The sequence below is a fragment of the Erinaceus europaeus genome, chromosome 2, assembly GCF_950295315.1.
Source record: "Erinaceus europaeus chromosome 2, mEriEur2.1, whole genome shotgun sequence".
NCBI classification, from domain to species: domain Eukaryota; kingdom Metazoa; phylum Chordata; class Mammalia; order Eulipotyphla; family Erinaceidae; genus Erinaceus; species Erinaceus europaeus.
In genome coordinates this window covers 55625312-55646365 of record NC_080163.1, presented here as the reverse complement: position 1 = coordinate 55646365, position 21054 = coordinate 55625312, and the positions used below count along the sequence as shown (strand labels likewise).

At 43.0% G+C, this 21054-nt stretch overlaps 1 protein-coding gene across 5 annotated transcripts in view; it reads left to right on the top strand.

Moving 5' to 3' along the window:
• The first annotated feature begins 6283 nt into the window (after positions 1–6283).
• Positions 6284–21054, top strand: part of SH3TC2 (SH3 domain and tetratricopeptide repeats 2) — a 74512-nt gene continuing 59741 nt past the window's right edge. For 3 of the 5 annotated variants that reach the window (XM_060180756.1, XM_060180741.1, XM_007516379.3), the window contains exons 1-2: positions 13398–14026; positions 20896–20994. In XM_060180756.1, coding sequence (XP_060036739.1) covers positions 13975–14026; positions 20896–20994 — 151 coding nt within the window. In that variant the 5' untranslated portion in view covers positions 13398–13974. Of the gene's footprint in view, positions 6388–13396; positions 14027–20895; positions 20995–21054 lie in introns of those variants that run through there. The other 2 variants (XM_060180747.1, XM_060180732.1) reach the window with 2 other exon arrangements.

Sequence of the window (21054 nt, the reverse complement as noted above, 5' to 3'; positions counted from 1 at the left end):
GGAAACTCAGATTTGGTTCTTTCCTTCTTGACTCTCAGGCCCACAGATACCCCAGTACTTCCCTCCATTAACTGCGGGCCACATGGCCACAGATTCACTCATTCAAAGTCACCTTCTGATCACAGAAGAACACACCTCATCACACACTTCATCACACACCTCGGACCCCAGACAAGAGCAATTCCAAACTATATGGCCTTTTGATATCCATCTTCTCTCTGTCTCACCCTACGGGTTTAACCCCTATGCTTCTCTCAAATACCTTTGGATAGTTAAGTTGCTGAATTTTAACAACAACAGAGAAATTGAGGGAGGAAGGGGAAATAAAGAAGGAGAGAGAAAGATAGATACCTGCAGACATATTTAATTGATTGTGGAGCATCCTTGCTGAAGGTGGAGAGTGGGGGTTCGAACCAGGGTCCTTGTATTATGTGCACCTTAAACGAGTGTGCCACTGCCAGACCCCCCCATCATGGTCTCTTTAATCTCTGATTTCTTTCATCCAGTGAGTTAAAAAGAGATGAGGCAGGATGGGGGCAGAGGATCATCTGTTTGTTTTAAATGTTTAGATTCCAGGAAGGAAAGCAAATACCTCTCACCCAGAGAAAGGAAAATACTCCCCGCTGTTGGAAAGCCACATGGGAAAACTATCATTGGGACTTTCCATCTCTGTCCCGTGTGCCTGGAGAGGAAACCCATCTCAGCTTATCTCTCCCACTGACACCTCCTTAGTGGCTACTAGGCTGACTTCACCAAGGGTCTTTTTTCTACAAGAATACCCCATCTTTTCTGGTGGTGAGGGAGGCAGAATCACATCTGAGACAGTTGGTAAGATACCCATTCCAACAAATCTGAAATGAATAGTTTGCTGCAGGAAAAATAATAATTTCTCTTAATATGCAGGAAGCCAGGTAGGTAGATCCTGGCTATGCTGAAATACACAATGCACATGTACACGCGTGTGCACATGTGCGTGCGCACACACACAATTTTGAATGAGATTGTAGAATCTCATGTTGAAAAGTCATAAGCAAAAGTGCTAAGGGTAACACTGGGGCTAGATTTAGGCATCAGGCATTGTGTTGGGTGACCTAGGAGATAGTGGAGTTGATAAAGTGTTAAAAGTCTCAAAAAAAAAAGTGTGACTTTCTAAGTTCAATACTTGGTATCAAATGTGCCAGAGTGATGCTCTGGTACTTACTGTATTTCTTCCTCTTCATATATTTTTTAAATTCTATTTTTTAGTATTTTAATATTTAATTAATTTATTTATTGGATAGAGACAGACAGAAATTAGGAGGGAAGAAAGAAAGAGAAAGAGAGACACTTGCAGCATTGTTTCAGCACGTGATGCTTCCACCCTGAAGGTGGGGACCAGGGTCTTGAATCTAGGTACTTTCACACTGTAATATGCGTGGTCAGCCAGGTGTGCCATCAGCTAGCCCCCATAGATATCTTTTTTTTAAAAAAAATTATTGTGTTGGAATGAGCTATAGGAACAAAGCTGCATCGTCAGTAGCAGAAAAGGCACTTAAGTCTCTCTCTCTAATTTTATTGCTTGCAATCTGGGGTATTGATCTTGCTGGGAATCTTTACCTGCATGACTCCACTGCTCTGGGGGCCATACTTTCACTTTTTCTTTTATTGAGGGAGAGAGAAAGAGAGAGAGGAGAGAGAGAAAGAGAGAGAGAGAGTGAGAGAGAAAGAGAGCATGAGAGGGAAAGACAAAAGAGGAGAGACAAAAAGGAGAGACACTTAAAGCACTTCTTAACTGTTTGTAAAGCTCCCCCCACAGGTGGGAACTGGGGACCTGAACACAAGTCTTATTTATTTATTTATTTATTTATTTATTTATTTATTTATTTATTTTGCCTACAGGGTTATCACTGTGGCTCAGTGCCTGTACTGTGAATCCACTGCTCCTGGAGGCCATTTTCCACCTTTTGTTGCTCTTGTTCTTTATCACTGTATTATTAATATTGTTGTTGTTGTTATTGCTGTTGTTGTTGTTGAATAGGGCAGAGAGAAATCTAGAGAGGTGAGGAAGACAGAGGTCAGGGGGAAGGGAACATACCAACAATTCCCCCTTCTGTTTTTAACTAAATGACCACAGTATCAGGGGTGTGGGGTGAACAGAAACCTATATCTTACAGACATTTTCAAAAAAGAAACTGGCACAAACATAGAGAAACATGTAAGCAAGTAACAAGAACCAATGTGCTGCCAAGGGAGGGCCTGAGGGGGCCATTTTTTTGCCTCTGGGCAAAACTTTATCAGCTTAAAAAAACATTTCCTGCCTCTGGGGGGCGTACTTGCCTCGACCGGGCATTTTTTAGCATGGGGGCGGGGAAGGGCCTAGAGTCCCAAGGCATGGCTGCAGTCAGTCTTTGAGAAACCCAGCAGCATAAGGGGAAGCTGCAAAGTATCCAAGAGGTGTACCAGTTGAGTCCGATAGAAATGCCAGTCCAAAGCAAATGTCCATGGAAGAATGCCAGGGGGTGGAATGTTGTATGAGGAAGGTCAGCTGCTGGAATTCTGCTTTTCTGTAGAGAACTTGACAGCTGCAATTTACTTACTATGAAACAAACTTGTAGCAGGTTAGAAGTTTATCACAATTGATAGCTATTACAATTAGAAGTCTTTTTTAGAATGATTTTAAGGTTGGTTAAAGTTTAAACAATAGAATGTGAAAAGGTAAACATGAGAATCAAGGAAAGAAAACCTCAGGCATAAGTATCATTAGCATAACCATTGTGTAATCTACCATTTCTAATAGGGAAGGTAACCGAGAGTTTTAGATATCAACAAGTCTATTTAACCTTTTCTTACACCCATTCAAGATGGAGACACACCCTAGGTGTGCGCAGGTTTTGTTTAGACCAACTTAGTTAAAATATATTGATTGTTAACTAATTTTTACCTCAGACTTTAAATGTAAGTTAATTTTATCTTTATGAGAATTACGTTGAAAATCTTTTTCATTTAACTTTGCCTGGTAAGAATTTAGCCTTAAAGTTATATTCTTAACCTTAAAGTTAATGTTACCAAACTTTAAACACACACATACACATGGTCTTCAATATACAAGGAGAGAAACTTTTGTTACGAAGACATGTCATTTTAAACACCAATTTAGATCTATACTGTCTTAGCCGTTCTGGGAGTGCGTTGTCCAGCGGTGGCCTCTTGGGCAGCTTCAGTTCTAGGAATTGCAGGTTGCGATTTCTGGATGAATCTCTGCGTATTTTAGCTCGTCTGCCTTCAGACCCAAGCTAGAGATCTCGGCCAGGGGGCCCAGTTTCAGCAGGGAGCCCGCGGTCTCCAGGTGGCCCGGGATCTGTCCAGACTTCATAGCACGAGGGCCGGTGGGCCAGCCGTGCAGAAGACGTGGGCCGAGGTGCCCCGGGGTGGTGGCCATGATAAGCTGCCGTGACCCTGCCCCATGGCCCTGCCATGTCTGCTGCCCTGCTCCCAGTGGCCGAGCAGTGTGGAGGGAGCCCACGCCCAGTGCCCCGCGCCACGCAGCGGAAAGCCAGCTCATGCAGGCTGGCGTTGGGCTCCTGCAGGCTGGCGTTGGGCAGAAACCACAGAGTGGTCCAGAGATAAATGTTCCAGAAACAGCAAAACAGTCTCGTGAAGAAAGGGAAGACGCCTTTGGAGATCTCTTCACAAGCAGAAGAGAAGGCCATAGTGCATAGGTAGCCAAATTGTCTTCACTTATCTGAGAGATGCGCGGGTCCGGTCCCACGTTGTAGGCGCCATATGTTGTTTTATCCGGGCTGGCTTCACGGGCGGGTAACAGAGACGACCAGAGACACACGGCTGGGCTGAGAACGCAGTTTAATCTTTATTCACTAACGGGCAAATCACCACATCATGTGCTTTTCTCCATTATCCTCTCTCTGCTGCTGCTGCTGGGACTCTGCCTGTCCTTAGCATAGGGGGCAGGGAGAAAGCGGGCACGAAACTAGCAAGGAGCAAACCAATTCTTCTCAGAGGTCGGGGGGAAGGGAACATACCAACAGCCTGGCACCTTTCAGCAGGCACAAATTACAGGTCAGAGGAGGCTCCCCAGATTTCTCCCCCTGGTCCTCCCCAGGATCAACTCAGCAACTAGCAGTAGCTCCTGGGCAGAAGGTTGGGTTACTGCTCACTGCCCCAGGGAGAGGTCACCAGCTCCAGGCTATCACCTCCCCCAAGTGGGCTGTTTGCTTTTTCCAGAAGCTGGATTTCCTGTGTCTTAGTTCCCACAAAAAACTTGGGGTCAGTGGAGGGCAGCCCACACCTCACCCCACAAGGCTGGCTGTGAAAGTATCCTTCCAGGGCAGTTTGACCTCCACTCCCAGTTCTCCTCCCAGTTCCATGTTATGTTTCTGGAAGATAAATAAATCAATTATTAAAAATATTTTTATTGCCATCAGGTTATTGTTGAGGTTCAGTGCTAGCACTATGAGTTAACCACTTCAAGCAGATAGCTCTTTCCTTTCCCTTTCTTTTTCTTTCTTTCTACCTCCCTCCCTCCCTTCTTCCTTCTTTTTCTCTCCCCCCGAAAAAAAGAACCAAATATCATCCTGTTATATGTGCTGCCATGGATCTAACTCAGGACCTTATGTTTTTAAGTTCAGCACCTTATCCACTGTGCCACCTCCCAGACCACTCAAAGCCTCTTTCTTTTTCTTCTTTTTCTTTTTTTAAAAAACATTTTCTAGGCTTCACTTCCTTCTTAAAAAGGCAAAATGACGAACTTTAAACCTGGGGGATACTGAAATGCAGATCCTAATTGCAGGTCTAGGAGGGGATTCAGGGCTCTTAAAGGAGATTGCTTTGGTTACATCTGATCCTAGATCACATTTTGAACAGCAAGAACATTTGCAGTGCCCCTCTCTCTGCCCTGCCCCATGCAGGCTAACTATTCCTTACGAATTGAATCTGGAAGCCTCTCACTGCTCAAGCATCTGAGCATTGAAAATGGTACATGATTGTTTTGTAAAAACAAAAACAAATAAAACAAAAACAACAAACAAACTTTCATACTTGAGACTCTTCTTCTTCTTCTTCTAGCGTTTGCCCTTCTTCCGTAGCCAGTCAACAGCGTCAGGTTGCTGCTTGTTGCTGGCTTTGAAAGTGACTGGGATCCATGTCGATTCAGTCGGCTAGGAAGGATCGTCAGTTTCCCCAATGAAGACTTGAGACTCTGAGAGTCCAGATTTAAACCCTAGCATCACCCAAAGCCAGAGTTGAGAAGTGCTCCGGTCTTAGTTTCTCTCTCTCTCTCTCCTCTCTCTCTCTCTCTCTCTCTCTTTCCTCTGTTTTTTAGAAATAAAGGAAGGGAGAGAAGAAAGGTGGAAGGAAAATAAAAAAGAGAAAGAAAGAAAATGACACAGATCATCTGTCACCCATTCTGAGAGGTGCCCTCTTCATTTTCTATCTCTGCCCTCCCTGTTGATTTGCTTCCAAGACTATAGTAATAAACTAGGTGCTTACTGCCTTTTCTCCTCATGTTGCTGCTCCCCCACCTTCATTGTGCAACACAGAGCCTGGCACAGCAGAGACAGCTCTATGAATGAATGAATGAATGAATGAATGAATGAATGAACTAAAGCATTAAGGGATCCATCTGTTCTTTTTCAAATCAAATGCTTGCCTAAATTCCTCCCATCTTGTATTTGCATAGCAGAGCTTTGCTGAACAACAGAATCCTGCAGTTTACCTTGATCTGTGGAGCCTTATCTTCTTAGACCAGGGTCTGTGCTATAAGCAGATGAAATCATTCTGGACTCTGATCTATCCTATCCATACTCAAAGATTTCTCCCAAGATCTGGAAAACCTGATGCAACAGATTGGTTCTCAAGAAGGAGCCTCTGAAAGGAAAATTTGTGAGCAGGAAGCATTTTAGGAATGTGATCACAGGATCCATGTGGAAGCGGGGTGGAGGGGTGGGGGTGAGGTGTCTGTGCAATGCAGACCCAGTGGCTGCCTCAGCTATCTCCTGCAGGAAGAGGGCACAGCCTTACACAGTTGTCTTTCAAAGGGACAAGGGTACTCAGCGACAATCAGCCTCTGCACTGGTTTCAGCACTGCAAAGACCCCTCTTTGAGCATGGGCTGCCCCGAAGGGTATGGCATGGGGATGGCACTCTTGTCCTAGGTAAGCCCCAGAGAGAAATTGAGCTAAGAGTCCTCTGGAACCCTAAGGCAACTGGGGGCGGAGTGGACTGGCCACCAGGGGGTGGGAACTGATCATACCTACCTTCTGTTTCCTCACCACAGGGGGCAAAGTTGGCTATGAGCTGGAACTGAGCCCAGGACAATGCTCTGGCTCTGTCCATGCCAGCAGGAATCAGAGAGAAAGAGACCAAAGGTGCCTGAGTGGAGACAACTACAGAGGTAGAGTTGGAAGGGTGGAAGCTGGTATTTGGGGGTTGTTTCTAGGGGAAGAATTTATGTTCACAATAAATGTCAGAGGAGGGAAAAGGGTGGACTTGGAGGCAGCAGAGATAGAAGAATCCTCTGAAAGAACGGTGAGAATGTTCTGGAATGAAGGCGGGTAACTTCCAGGAGCCTAGTAGAATTGGCAAAGCAGATATGCAAGGGCTGGGGGCGAGGAGGTGAGAAAATCTGGGGAGTTTGGAGAGAGTTCTCAGTGGCAGCAAAAGCAGACCGGATGAAGAGGCTAAGAAGAGTGGAAAGGGACTGGGGATATAGTACAGTTGATATGCAGTAGGTTTTCATGCCCGAGGCCTGAGGTTGAAGATTCAGTCTCTGGCATCACTATAAAACAGGACTGAGCAGAGCTCTCGTCTCTTTCTAAAAATATAATAAAGTAAATCCTCTAAACAAAAAAGAGGATGGAAAGGGAGATGGGAGCAAGGACAGACTGTGACATGAGGGCTGACTGAAAAAAAAATACAGATGGGATCTGGTGGTGGTGATGCACCTGGTTAAGGGCATTTGTTATTATGTACAAAGTTCCACAAGCCCCTGGCACTTATCTGTTGCAGGAAAAGCTTCACAAGTAGTGAAGCAGTGCTGCAGGTGTTTTGTTTCTTTCTCCTTCCCTATCCCCGTTCTTTCTCAGTTTCTGGCTGTTCTATCACATAAAGTGTTAAAAAACAAATATAGACTTAGAATCAATTAATAGAACTCAAGCCCAGGAGGGACTTGAACCAAAAATCAGTCCTCACACTGCTCTGAGAGAACTGGACTAAAGATTCGGTCGGACATAGTGTAGAGAGTTTATATGTTGTGTACACATGAGTGGAGGCTGAAACTAACATCAAAGGAGTTCTATACCATAGGAACATTGTGGCTGGTGAGATAGCTCACCTCAGAGGGGGCATGCTTTGCTATGTGTGTGACCCCAGTTCAAGCTTGGTATCCATGGTACTGGGGAAAGCTTTGGTACTGTGCTTCCTCTATCTGAAAAAGTCAAGCCAGAGCAGAAAAGCCTTAGCAAAGATGAAAAGATGAAACTCAGTAGTAGTTAGCATTATTCATGACTTTGTTTTATCTCTACAGTAAGGCAAGTAAAACAAGATTTTTTTCTTTTTATTATTTATTTATTTATTTTAGTTTTTTTTTTTTTTTGGCCTCTCTGGTTAACTCAATTCTCTGGAAACGTGTGTGTGTGTGTGTGTGTGTGTGTGTGTGTGTGTATAGGGGGTTATGTGTGATGGTAGTCAGGAGTTATGGGTTTAGGAAAGGGGAAGCATCATGAGTTTATAGTTCTTTGTGCATCCTTGATGGTTGATGAAGATCATGCTACTGAGTCCCTGCATAGTCAGGATTATTGTAGTGATCTCCTTTTAGACTCAAGCCACTGAACCCTGACTCTTGGCTCACACATATGTGCAAAAAAGATGGTGGGGCTGGACAGTAGTGCACCCAGCTCGGTGCACATATTACCATATGCAAGGGCAGTGGGGTTTAAGCCCCCACTCCCCACCTATGGGGGGGACACATCATGAGTGGTGAAGCAGGTCTGCAGGTGTCTCTCTTTCTCCCGCTCTAGCTCCCCCACCTCTATCAGTTTCTCTTAGTCCTATCCAGTAAAATATAAAAAGGCAAAATACGGCTACAGGGAGCAGTAGATTTGTAGTGCTGGCACTGAGTCCCAGAGATAACCTTGGTGGCAACAAAAAAAGGAAAGAAAAAGAAAAAGAAAAAAAAAGGAATGAAGGAAAAGCACACACTTCATCTTACAGAAATACTCAGGTTTGAGCCTCTGTCACCACAAGGATGGCACTAGAGGAAGTTCCATGAATGGAATGGCAGGGTGTGGTGTCTCTCCTTCTCTCTCTCTCTCTCTCTCTCTCAATTGAGACCAGTGGAAACACGTATGTGAGGACTGGAAGGGAAAAATTAAATTAAAATAAAGTTGGAGGTGGGTGAGTGGTGAGTGGTGGTGCACCTGTTTGAACAAACATCATAGTACACAAGGAACTGGGATCAAGCCCAACTGCAACATGGAAGCTTCATGAACAGTGAAACAGTGAAACAGTGCTGTGGATCTCTTTCTCACTCTTTCCCTCTCTCTATTTCCCTCTTCCCTCTCATTTTCTCATTTTCTCTCTATCTCTATCCAAAGTAAATAACTAAAAATTAAAAAAAATAAAAATAAAGTTGGGGTTCCAGGCTCAGGCTGATTTTCTTGACAAGTCATGGTTTTATTTCCTTACCATATTTTTCCTCCTCCTCCTCCTCCTCCTCCTCCTCCTCCTCCTCCCTCTCTCTCTTCATTGAAACAGAGAAGACATAGAGGCAGAGAGAGTGAAAGAGATCACAGCACTGAAGGTTCCTTCAATGTGATGTGGGCCAGGATTGAACCTGGGCCAAGCACATGACAATGCAGTGCACTCTACTGACCCAAGTCATAAAAAACACAAGTTCACAGAACAAGTCCGTCAGGGAGTAAGAGAGGAAGGTGCAAAGCTTGAAGTTCAGAGATGCCTCTTAGCACCTGATAGGACTCTAGTCGAGGCCTTGAGGCCAGCACTGTTCTATAGGCTCCTATATGGTTATACATAGAGTGTCCAAGAGTTTTCTGTTTAAAATAGTGTTCTTGGCCTAAATAGTGTCTACAGTTTCAGTGCTGTGGTGTCTTTTTGTCTTTTTAAGCCTTTGTCTCTTTGTATTTCTATCTGAAAAAAAAGTCACCCTGAGGCAGTGAAGCCTCAATGATAATTAAATTAATAAAGAAGTAAATCAATCAATAAATAAGATGGTGTCCTTATAATAATAAGCTATGCATAAAAAGCATCCACATTATATATTGAGGGCTGAGGAGGTAGCATAATAGTTGTGGAAGAAAACCTTTCATGCCTGAGGCACCAGAGTTCCAGGTATATACCTGAGCAGTACACTGGTATAAACAATAAACAAACAAACAAGTAACTAACTAAATAAATAATCCAAGTAGTTTGTCTACTTGAAGAAAAGCAAACTATATATTGATTAAAAAAAAGGCCCCTCCCTTTCAGCATTGTTTCCTCCTAAACAAAACTCAATCCCCTCCCTGAAGACTGAGAGCCAGTATGTCCTTCCAGACCTCTGCCTCTGCATCCTAGGCTTGAGCACATATTACCCCTACTTCTATTAGGAAGTTTATGTACTTAATTTGGGATCTATTTATTTTTATGAGTGACAGAATGAGAAAGGTCAGAGTACTGCTTGGCTCTGGCATATGGTGGTTTCAGGACCTGAACCTGCGACTTCTAGGACCTAATCCTTGCAGATCCTGTGCTCTAGCATGTTGGGCTATCTTCATAGCCATATAAAAAGATGACGTAGAATTAATTGCACAAAAGTAAAAGGCTCTGAGGGGGAGAGGCTTTCAGATCCTGGTCATGATGGTGGAGGAGGATCTAGGCATGGGTAAGTGTGTTTTGTAGGAAATTGAAAAAAAAATACAACTGAATTTCCTGTAAACCATTAATCATCCCAATAAAATATAAAAATGAAATATGATATAGACGATATATATAGAGAGAGCACCAGGGCTTCATGCAGGCATGTTCCTAAATTGACTTTTTCATACCATTCATTTCAACGTAAATATAGAGAAAAACACTTCAGCACTGGAAATTGCCCCTGTGTCATGTCATCCCCACCTTGTGCTGGGACCAAACTTAGGCTGCCCACATGGTGACGCGCATATAGTATCGGGTGAGCTATCTCTCAACTGTGTATCTGTGACTGTAATTGTACTTGTATCTGGATCTGTGCCCATATTTTCATCTGTATTTGTACGTTCATCTCTATCTCTGGTTCAAGCTTCCAGTCCCTACCCGCAGGGGGTGGGGTGCTTCATTATGTGGTGATGCTTATCTGCAAGTGTTTCTCTTTCTCTTTCCCACTTTATCTCCCCAATTCCTCTCAGTTTTTCTCTGTCTGTATCCAAAATAAATAAATAAATAAATAAATAAATATATTTGGGACACCTGATTAATTAATAAGATGGTGTCCTTATAATAATAAGCTATGCATAAAAAGCATTACGTCTATCTCTTATGTGTATATGCTTACGTATACACACAAATACACACCTATGTATATGCACATAAGTTCCCAAGTGAGACCATATATAATTATTTATATATACATATATATAAATAATTATGTTGATAAATTTGTTCACTGAAGCACTGAAACTGCCTCACACTGAGAAACTGACAGCTTCGGCTTGGCTGGTGTCACTTGACTGGTGGCTGTGTTACTTAGCCACTTGTATCAAATGAGACAGATGGCTTGAGTCTCCTTCTGCTGACCTTCATATTTTTCAGTGCCTGATCTTCATTTCTGCACTTGTATAAGTTAGGTGTGCAGGCAAGTCAGAGTGGAATATATGATATGTCAGAGCTTTTGTGTCCTTATCCAAGTTAGACGATAAGTTACCTTCACTGTCTGATCCTCCTGGGTCTCCCAAATTTATGAACATTTGTTTCCTAAAGAAATCCTTGGTGTTTGTTCTTGGGTTCAAGAAAAATCCCAATTCATACTAAAAACAAACAAACAAATAAAAATATTATGCTTTGGAAAGGTCATGAGTCACATTATGGGAGAGAACACTCTAAATAGATAAAGCTGGAGAGAATATCCTCTGTGGTGACACTGATCAGAGGGATTCTCTGTCCCTGTACTCTGTCCCCATCTACTCTTCTTTCCTGGAACTTCCATAAGTGGAACTGTGGAAGGTTCAGTATCAGATCATCTAACCTCTCTCACAGTTGTCATGGAAGAATCCAAAACTTAGACAAGCAAAGCTCCTGGACTAGGAAATTGAGTAGGTCTGACCAAATCTTGCATTTGACATTAATAAGTGGTACGACTCTGTACAGGTCATGCTTGTTCATCTTTGTTAGTATTCTTACTGATAAATAGAGATAATAATGTCTACATTGGATGTATGAAGTGAAGTAATGCACAATGAATACCCAGGCTATAATAAACAGGGACTTTAAGATGGGATGAGTCAGCATATAAACCCAAGTCAGACTTCAGGACTAGATTTAGACACCATCCTTTGGATCAAGCTGGAGTATAAAGTATCAGGCATGAGCTAGATGCTGCCATGGGCCCACCTGGATGGTGCCTCTGCTTTGTCATACAGATGATCTAGATTTTTGATAAAGGCCCTCAATGCACTGGAAGAAGCTTTGGTGCTGTGGTGACTTCCCTTTTCTTACACACTCTCTTTTTGTCTCTTGTCTCTCTTTTTTTCTATACAAAAAAGTTAACTTGGAGTAGTGACATACCAGTGAAGACACACACACACACACACACACACACACACACACACACACACACACACACACACACACCCTTTCACCAGAAGCTGAGAGTGGCAAGGAGCCAATCCTTTTCCTAAAACCTCTGGAGGGAGTCTTGCTAACACTTTTGTCTTGAGTTTGAAACACCAGCATTTTAACTTATATATAACCTGCACAAGGCTCTACCATTTCTAAATGTCAGGTGTAAAACTTGATCAGGTCTACTCAATTCCATATTCTAGGAGCTTTGTTTTTCTCAGTTTTTTTTTCCCTCCACGACTATAAGGAAGGACTAGAGGCAAGTAAAAGAAGTTTGAACACCTGACCTCCATAGTGGTGAGTGGATAATTTGTTTGTGGTTTTTGATAAAGGCAGCGAAGTTTTGTTACAGTAATATCAGGAACAAGTACAGCAGGTATTTAGCAAACAGCCAGGGAGTGAATAGTGGAGCAAGATGCAGACATTATGACCACTAAACTGATTTCCAGACTGGAGATTTGATGTAGCTAGTCCAAGAATACTAGACATGCTTACTGAACCAGAGGTCCATGTCTGCTACCCATTCAGGCTAAAATAATTAAATTGGTGGGCTGTGGGGTCCATGTAGTTCCAATTTCTTAAAAATATTTGTTTACTAATGAGAGGAGAAAAAGAAGGAGGAAGAAGATGAGGATGAGGAAGAGAAGGAGAGAAGGACCAAAGCATCACTCTGGCACATGAGTTGCCAAGGATCCAGCTCAGGACTTCATGTTTGAGAAGCAAATGCTTTATCCACTGCACTACCTTTTGGGCTGTGCATTTTCAATTCTAAAAAAAGTTCCTCTGGGTTTTCTAATATGTGGCTTGTGTCGAACATCACCCAACCAAGATTCTTCAGAAATTCGGATGAAGCTTCCTGATGTTCCAGGTCTTAAATGTGTGGGTGGTGTCATCGTTTGCAAAGTATAGTTAACACTTGAGGGCACTATGGGCATTTACCCTTCCACCCCCCTGATCCTGAGGCTACCAAAATACTTGTGTGCCCCAACCCCCTAAAGCTGACAGATTCATGGTTTATACTTGTCTCCTGGGGTCAAGTTGGGTCCTGTGGACACCCTTGATCAGTGAGAGGAACCCTGAGGTTTTTCTTTACGATATCACCCAGTTGCTTCTCCCAGAATATAGATTCAATCAGTCCATTTTCTTCCTTAAGTAGGTAATGACTCTGACTCAAGCCTTATAGGACCCTCTTTTCCCTTGGTTCATACTTGCTCATTCTTGGACAATTCACCAAAGCCTTTTGCTCTTGACATTGGGGCAAAATTAAGCATCTGGTGATCATGGAGCTTGATTTGCTCATGCCTTGCTCTAACCTTGTTGGCATTCAGCCCTTGTTTTCTCTTCTTCTGGGTGATCCCGTGGGAGGTTTTCTGAAATTCAAACACTGTGTCAGCCATGTTCCCCTGCTTCACCCCCATCCAAAACAGAAAAGATGTTGATCTGGTATGACCAGTACTTGGTACACACCTGTAGCCTCAATGCTCTTGGCCTGTGTCCTCTCTGGAAGAAGTTAGGTGACATCGAGGTGATTTCATGATTCTTGTTGACTAAGTCCCTGGAAGCCAGTGGCTGGGGTTTTGCACATGCACCATGAGGAGCTGGCTCATTGCTGTTTCTGGGGTGGAGGGCAGATGTTGTACCACAGTCCCAGATTCACTCAGATAGTCAAGGTGTGTCTGCAGAGAAAGAGAGGCCAGATGGGGCGGGCATTCCCAGTGGCAGGGGAGCCAGTGCTGCCCAAGTCATGGAGAGAGGAGGAAGAGCAGCAGCCCTTGATACTTGGGCTGCTCTCTGCCCTTCTCCTCTGCCCTGGCTGCCCCCACAAGAGGCTAAGCCTGTATCTAGATCCTAGAATGCGAGGAATGTGCTACAGCCTGATAGGCATGTAGCAATGTGCAGAGAGGCAGGGAGGAGCTCTGCTGGCTGGTCAGAGGCCTGACAGTGCAGGACTCTGGGGCCTGTGTGCTGGGCTGCCCCTCCCATCCTCCCTAGGCCTCCTGCTGCAGCAAGGATATCAAAGGCTGCATTGTGCATTGAGCTGGCCTTGGTCCCTCATGGGCCAAGGAGGAGGCGGGAGGAGGGACACCGTTCCGAAGAGGTTCTCCCCCTCCCTGTGCTCTTCTGGCTGGTGTTCCCAGGGGCCTCATCCTGGGAGGATGGTGCACACATGGGTGGCTGCTTCTGCATCCCTGGGGAGCCAAGTCTGTCGTGGGGCCCAGGTGAGTTCCCTGGTTGTGAGAACTTGGGTTATGGCTTGACTCAGTGCTTGGTCTGGTTAAGCCTCAGAGATTCTTTGGGTTGGGGAAACTGTTCTTCCCAATGGGGAGAGGGTGGCTCTTCTTACTGCTTTTCCTCTCTCCTGAGTTTATTCTGGATTTGTGAGAATGGAGTGAAGCCTGGGAGCATGTACTTTTCCTAAAGAAAAAGACTGAACTCACTCAGAGCCCTGCTGCTCTTGGCCGCCACTCCCAGGGTGTGACTAAACCCTTCCTTCCTTTCTTCCCAAGGTTCCCTAGGTCAGGAAGAAAGCTCAGACACTGAGTTCCTCTTTGGTCCATGGGTGGTCAGGACCTTGGCCTCTAGTCGCTCATCCTATTTTTGTCAGAGTTGCCATTACCGGGGAAAAAAAGTCATAACAGGCAGTTTCCTGTCTTCTACCTTTACAGAGTGATGTGGGGTGTGTGTGTGTGTGTGTGTGTGTGTGTGTGTGCATGAGAGAGAAAGAGAGAGAGAGAGAGAGAGAGAGAGTGAGAGAGAATTGTTATTTAATATCTGAATTATCTAATATCTGAATTATCTAACATCAGAGGATGAATATTCCATCCAGGTTTTGTTTTGGGTGCTAGAATCAGGACAGTCCGTGGTATGGCTGGCCACCATCATGCAAGCATTTTTTTTTTCTTTTGAGTACAGCTAGAGTAGAGCCTGTGGCAAATAGCATTTATAGGGATAAGTTATGGCTTGTAGGATGGGGTGGAATGGGGAACACTAGCATGGAAAACCAGAAAGCATACCTCCCACCAGGGATCATTCATTGAGACAAGTTCTTGATACATAATCCTTCTGTGTGTCACCTTCTTCATCTGTCAAATATATTATATGATGATGCCTTTCTCAAGGGTTTTGGTGAGAATTCAGTCTATATGCAAAGTACTCAGATACCATGGCAAGGTTATAAGCACAACACATGTCAGCCATCTTTAATTCATTTCTTTATTGAAAATTACCTTAATTTCCTTCTAGGCCTCAGTCTGTATTACATGAGGGAGTATTAACTCAGCCAGTGGAGGTGTACTTAGGAAGCTCTGCTTCTACTCCCTAGCCTCCAGATTTAGCTGCAGCAGTTCAGCTTCTTCTTGTTACCTTTTGCTACCTCCTAAGCTTGCATGCAAACCAGAATCTGCAGCTCAAATCCAAGCAAGCAAGGAAGCAAGCAAGCAAGCAATAAACCAAACCAACAATACTGAAGAAAGCACTCTTAAAGATATCATCTGCTTTCTTCTTCAACTATTCTTGTGATAATTACCTTTTGAAAATATTTATTTTAGATTTATTTTTTTGAGAGAAAGAGCAAGAGTAAGAACAAGAACAAGAACAAGAGTGACAGAGAGAATGTTCAGCTCTGGTTTATTTTGGTGGTGCCAGGAATTGAGCCTGGGACCTCAAGTATGCAAGTTTGGTGTGCTATGATTGAACTCACTTCATTCATAACTGATTGACATCTTGATCCACTCTCTCCAAGAGTCTCCTACCAAGAGCTAGCCTGCTATTTCTTTCTGTAAGACTTCCCCCCATCCCCCATTCTTTCTGCATGTCAGAACCCTTCCACCAGGAAGCTGATATGGGTGTTGCAGGTCTGAAGTCAACTGATATAAACACTCTCCTCTAGGGAAATATATTTATCTCAAAGAAATGGAACTAACTATTAGACACTTTCTGGAGAAGTTAATAATTGTGTGACACTAAGTCTCTTATCCTCTTGAGCCTCGGTTTACCTGGCTGTCACCTGGATCTAATGGTACTATCTATAACATACAGTCTTGGAGAGGATTAAACCAGAGAATTAGTCTTCTGGAGTTAGTGCAGGGCCTGGTTTCTCATAATCTGTTTGTTGATAGTTAATAAGGACTCCTCCCCAACCCCTTCTTCGCAGTTCCTGACTCCAGTGGTGTTGGAGCCTCCGTTTATGTTCTCTGTGGCAGTTTCTGCCATTGTGTCTAAGTGGAAGTAAGTAGCAAGGACCCACAGTCCTTGAGGGTGAGGGAGGCAGGAAGGGGGAAAGAGACTCTTGATACCACTGAACTCTGGACAGCTGCCCAGCCGTCTTGCTGCAGCATGACACATGAAGCCTGTTGGCTTGGAGCCCCCAGGCATGCAACATTCTCAACTCTGCCTGTTACATCTGTTCCCCAGGATGTTTCCCGTTTGCTTACATAAATCTCCTGAATGTGCATGATGAGAGGGCAAGTTTCTGGTCATTTTCCATTGTCTTTGACTGCTGGAACCCTTGAAGAGTCTTGCCTTTGTTTTATATCCGACTGTTGAATCACAGAGCAAGTTGTGTGTCTGTCAAAGTTCTTTGGTCTGAAAGCTTTGAAATCTTCCCCGTTTATCTTTAAGACTGTCTTCAAGAAATTTTGGCAGATTTACATCCAACTAGAGGGTGTGGGAGAGATATATTTGCCTGCATAGATTGTTGGTGTTTGTACCTTTCAGGTTTTTGTGTATGTGCGTGATTATGAATCATCAATATAATAATAGGCAACTGAGAATGAGTGCCAACAATAGCAAATGATGCTTCACATTTGAACTCTGAAAAGCTGCTGGGGCATTTTGAACACACTGATAATAGATAGTATTAGAATAACAAATTCACCATTCATCTTTAGGATCTTTCTATTCCAGGTTGTATTTACTTCAGAGCTTCTTTATTCTTTCTCTTATTTTTTTGAAAGAATAACAGATTTGCAGACTTAATTAGGGTTTCTTGATAGTTTTACCTATATAACCTCCATTCCTCTTCCCTTCAAAGTTAATCACTTTCATGAATTCAGTGGTTTTGTGACTTTTATTACATATTCATGTAATCATGATCATTGCAGAGAATTTATTTTGAGTATTTTTGGGTTTAAACAGGATACCATGATGATCAGAGAAATATCAATGCAGATAGTTGTTGCTGCAGTTCTAATCTGACATTTATCCCAACAAGGACAGTATGGACTTATATCAGGGAAATGGTGGTTGGCATAATGCTCAGATCAGAGAAGGGAAAAATATGTGGGTAGAGAAAAAGAGCATGCAAAGAAATGTTCACTGTTTTGTTTATCAAGTTGGGGTGGTGGTGGGTGGATAGGAGTCAAGAGAGAAAGGAGAAAAATAGGAGTGGATTCTTATTTCCAGTAAGTGTTTGTGATGCAGTGATCTGAGTGGACTCTGCATCTGCCTCTGGTTTGCTATGTGAACTTGGAAAAACACTGTCTTCTCTGAGCCTCAGTTTCTCAACAGAAAAAATAGGAGAGTGTTGGAGTAGTGGCTCACCTGGTTGAGTGCACATGCTATCATATTCAAGGACACAGGTTCAAATGCCCAGTCCCTACTTGCAAAAGCTTCATCAATGGTGAAACAGTGTTGTCAATTTCTCTCTTTCTCTCTCCCTCATTCATCCTCCCCTCTCAATTTCTCTCTGCTTTATCAAACAGACAAACAAACAAACAAACAATAAAATCAAGCAACTAAAACTTTAAACTTTACTGGCACGGAGTTGGAGAAGAAAGCAAAAGATGTCCACGGGCTTGCTATGGACAATAATCTCTTCTTGTTCTGGAGTAGAGAAGCAAACTGCTACTCCAGGTGTGATGGGACAGGCAGGAGGAGTGTCACTGGGGAAAGCTTAGAAATACAAACTTTCCGCCTTTCAAGGAGTGGGGTGGAATTTTCCACTGATATTTGCCTAATACCCCCAGGTGATTCATCTGCACCTTAACATTGGAGAATGACCGAGGTAGATTGTAATTTACCACATTGACTCCTATCTGAATCATTTGGGGGAACTTAAAAAAATTCTTCTGCCTGGGTTGTGCTGTGATACAACCAAAGTCAGCATTTCTGGATATAATAAGAAGGCACTGGGCCACTTCAAATTCAAAAGCAACTCACGGGATTCAAATAGGCAGCCAGAGTTGAAGAGCACTAACTTAGATCAATCTCTCGTTTATGAATGGGAGAAATGAAATCTCAGGAACAAATGAAATGTCTTGCCCGAGGTCACTTAATTAATGTATACAAGAATCTAACCTGGGCTCCAGCTCATAATTCCCAAGTCTGTACCTTTTTGTTTCAGAGAATTTTGGTTCCTTGGGGACAGAATTACAAACTGCTCTTGCTCACCTATAGCTGAATGCTTTAGCTTTCCAGCTAAGCAGCAGGCTTTGCTTTCAATGCTGAGCCTCTGACAAGTATCACTGGATAGCGAGAGAGCTGTGAGGTGATGAGCCCTCCTTCTCTGCCTATTCCAATTCAAATCCATTTCATGCTCTCCATGTGTCATCTAAATAAGTGCTAACTGTTGCTCCCCCTATGAATAACTGGAAGGTTTCTCCACTTAGATTTCAAAATCCTGCTGTACTCACCCAGGAAGCCAGTACCCCTGGTAGTAGTATAAGGATATGGGCTTAGAAGTAGCCAGCAGTGACTCTTGGCTGTTTCAATAGGAGCAAAAGAGCCTGTATGCAAAGCTGATAGGCCAGCTTGACTTCCACCCATTGTGATTTTAGAGTCTAAGCAACCAGGAGAATTAGAAATAATATTAGAAATAATATTAGTAAAAGGTAATTAAATTAAAATTAATTTTAAGTTAATAGAAATGATAGGTGGAGTTGAAGAAAAATTTCTAAGTTGTTTCCTGGTAATGCTGATATTACCTAAAATCAGTCCACCCCATCAGCTGGGGCCCTGTTCAGGGAGTCCTGAGATTCCCAAACAGACATAATGGGCCTAGACCTCAAATAAATCCCTCTCTCCATTGTTACCGGTCATCTCTATCAGAAACAACACAATAGGCCCCTTTGTGGGCTCCAATAGGAGCTTGTCCTCAACTTGCATCAATAATGGTAGAGTGTGTTCCATCCTCTGAAGGGAGGCTGGACAACACACTCTATGCTACACTTGAGGAAGATGGGTCCTGAAATTGGGGCAGCTTGGAACGTTCCTACTCATGATCACAGAATGTGAACTCACATCTACAGGGATGCAGAGCTCACATAGGCTCCTAAGCTGAATATGGGCCCCAGATCACATCAAATCGATGGGGTTTATAGTCAACAATATTTGTACATCTTTCCCATATTTGGGAACTACTCTCTTCCTTGATCCAGCTTTCTGGTCCTTTTTCCAGTCATGGCATCATCTCCCCAGACAATAATTTGGATCCACCTGCATATCAGATTTCAGGCTCAGGGGAAAAAAGAAAAAGAAAAAAAAACGAGTATAACCACAGGCCCTTTGGAATATAACTAAAATATGCCTACTAGCTATCTACAAAATGGAGACCCCCCCCAAACTCTTCATCTGCACTAGTCCAGCCTTTAGGTTCATTATTAGTCAACAGTTTGTTTGGCTTTATATGTTAACTCTCTTTTCAGCCACCAGGTTCCATATGCTAGCATGATGCCAACCAGACTTCCCTGGACAGACAATCCCACCAATGTGTCCTGGAGCTCCAATTCCCCAGAACCCTGCCCCACTAAGGAAAGAGAGAAAGACTGGGGATATGTCAATGCCCATGCTCAGTGGGGAAGCAATTACAGAAGCCAGACTTTCCACCTTCTGCATCTCACAATGAGCTTGGGTTCATACTCCCAGAGGGTTAAAGAATAGGAAAGCTATCAAGGGAGGGATGGGATATGGAGTTCTGGTGGTGGGAACTGTGTGGAGTTGAACCATAACCTATCTTATGGTTCAGTCAGTGTTTCCTTTTTATAAATAAAATAAATAAATAGAAAAAAAGATCCTTTTCCACCCTGTAGCTAGAGCTTCATGCATGCATGATTTCATTGCTGTGGGACACCTTTTTCATTCAGATAGAGAGGCTGATAGATAGATAGATAGATGATAGATAGATAGATAGATAGATAGATAGACCAAGACCTACATATATTGGATAGAGACAACCATACATCAAGAGGGAAGGGGATGATAGAGAGAAAAAGAAACACCTGCAATACTGCTTTGCCACTTGCAAAGCTTTCCCCCTGCGAGTGGGGGACTGGGGCCTCGTACCCCCATCATTTGGCCCCTCTCCCTTATTATCTCTACCCTGCTTCTCAATTTCTCACTGCCTGTATCCAAAATAAAATAAAATAAAATAAAATAAAAAATAACAAATTAACCAAAGGTAATGTGTTTAAGGACTTGAGCTCCCTTGTATTTTGGAACCACTCTAGTGAAGGCCTACTTTGCTTAGCAATGCTTGTGAAATTCCGTTTTATTTTATATATCTACTGCCTCTTGCTTCATCACTATGCTCCACACCTATAATGACATAAACATTTCAGTGCACAGAGTCATTTTATGCAGATAGAACTATTTAGTGAGCAGACAGACTGGTTGGGGACATTCACACATTCTAGGGTCATCCCAACCAGGCCTCGGATATCTCTGAAGATGCCATTCTTCCTTGCTCCACTCCAGGGATTAGCTAATCTTGCTGTAGTTGAGATCTATAATCACCTTTGAGGATCAACATTTTATTATAAACTATAAAAATGATACCTGAAAGTGTAGTCTTTGAGGATCAACATCTATTAAGCTCCTTCAGTATTAAGCCATAACACTCCATCCAACTTGTGTGTGTATGACTTTCTTTTTCAAATAAAGTGGAAGATACTCAGGAGGCTGCATGATTGAGATAACATGTATGGCAGTTGTATGATAACTTTCAAGTACTAAATAATTATGTCACTGGTGATAACATAAAATATCCATGTCACCAGTTGTAGGGAAGAATTGTCACTTGACAAAAACTCAAAGTCCTTGCTTAAAACCTACTCACATGCTCACAAATGATCTTTCACTTGCTCTTTTTTAGGTAAAGAAACTTCTTCCAAGGAGCCAGCCATTTCTAGTGAGGCTTTGTCCTCATCTGAAGATAAGGAAAAATGTTTCCTGCCACAGACTATGACTCCAGGTATCTAAATTCCAGAGACAAGGCCTAATATTTTTTTCCCCACATAGAATATTGCAGTAA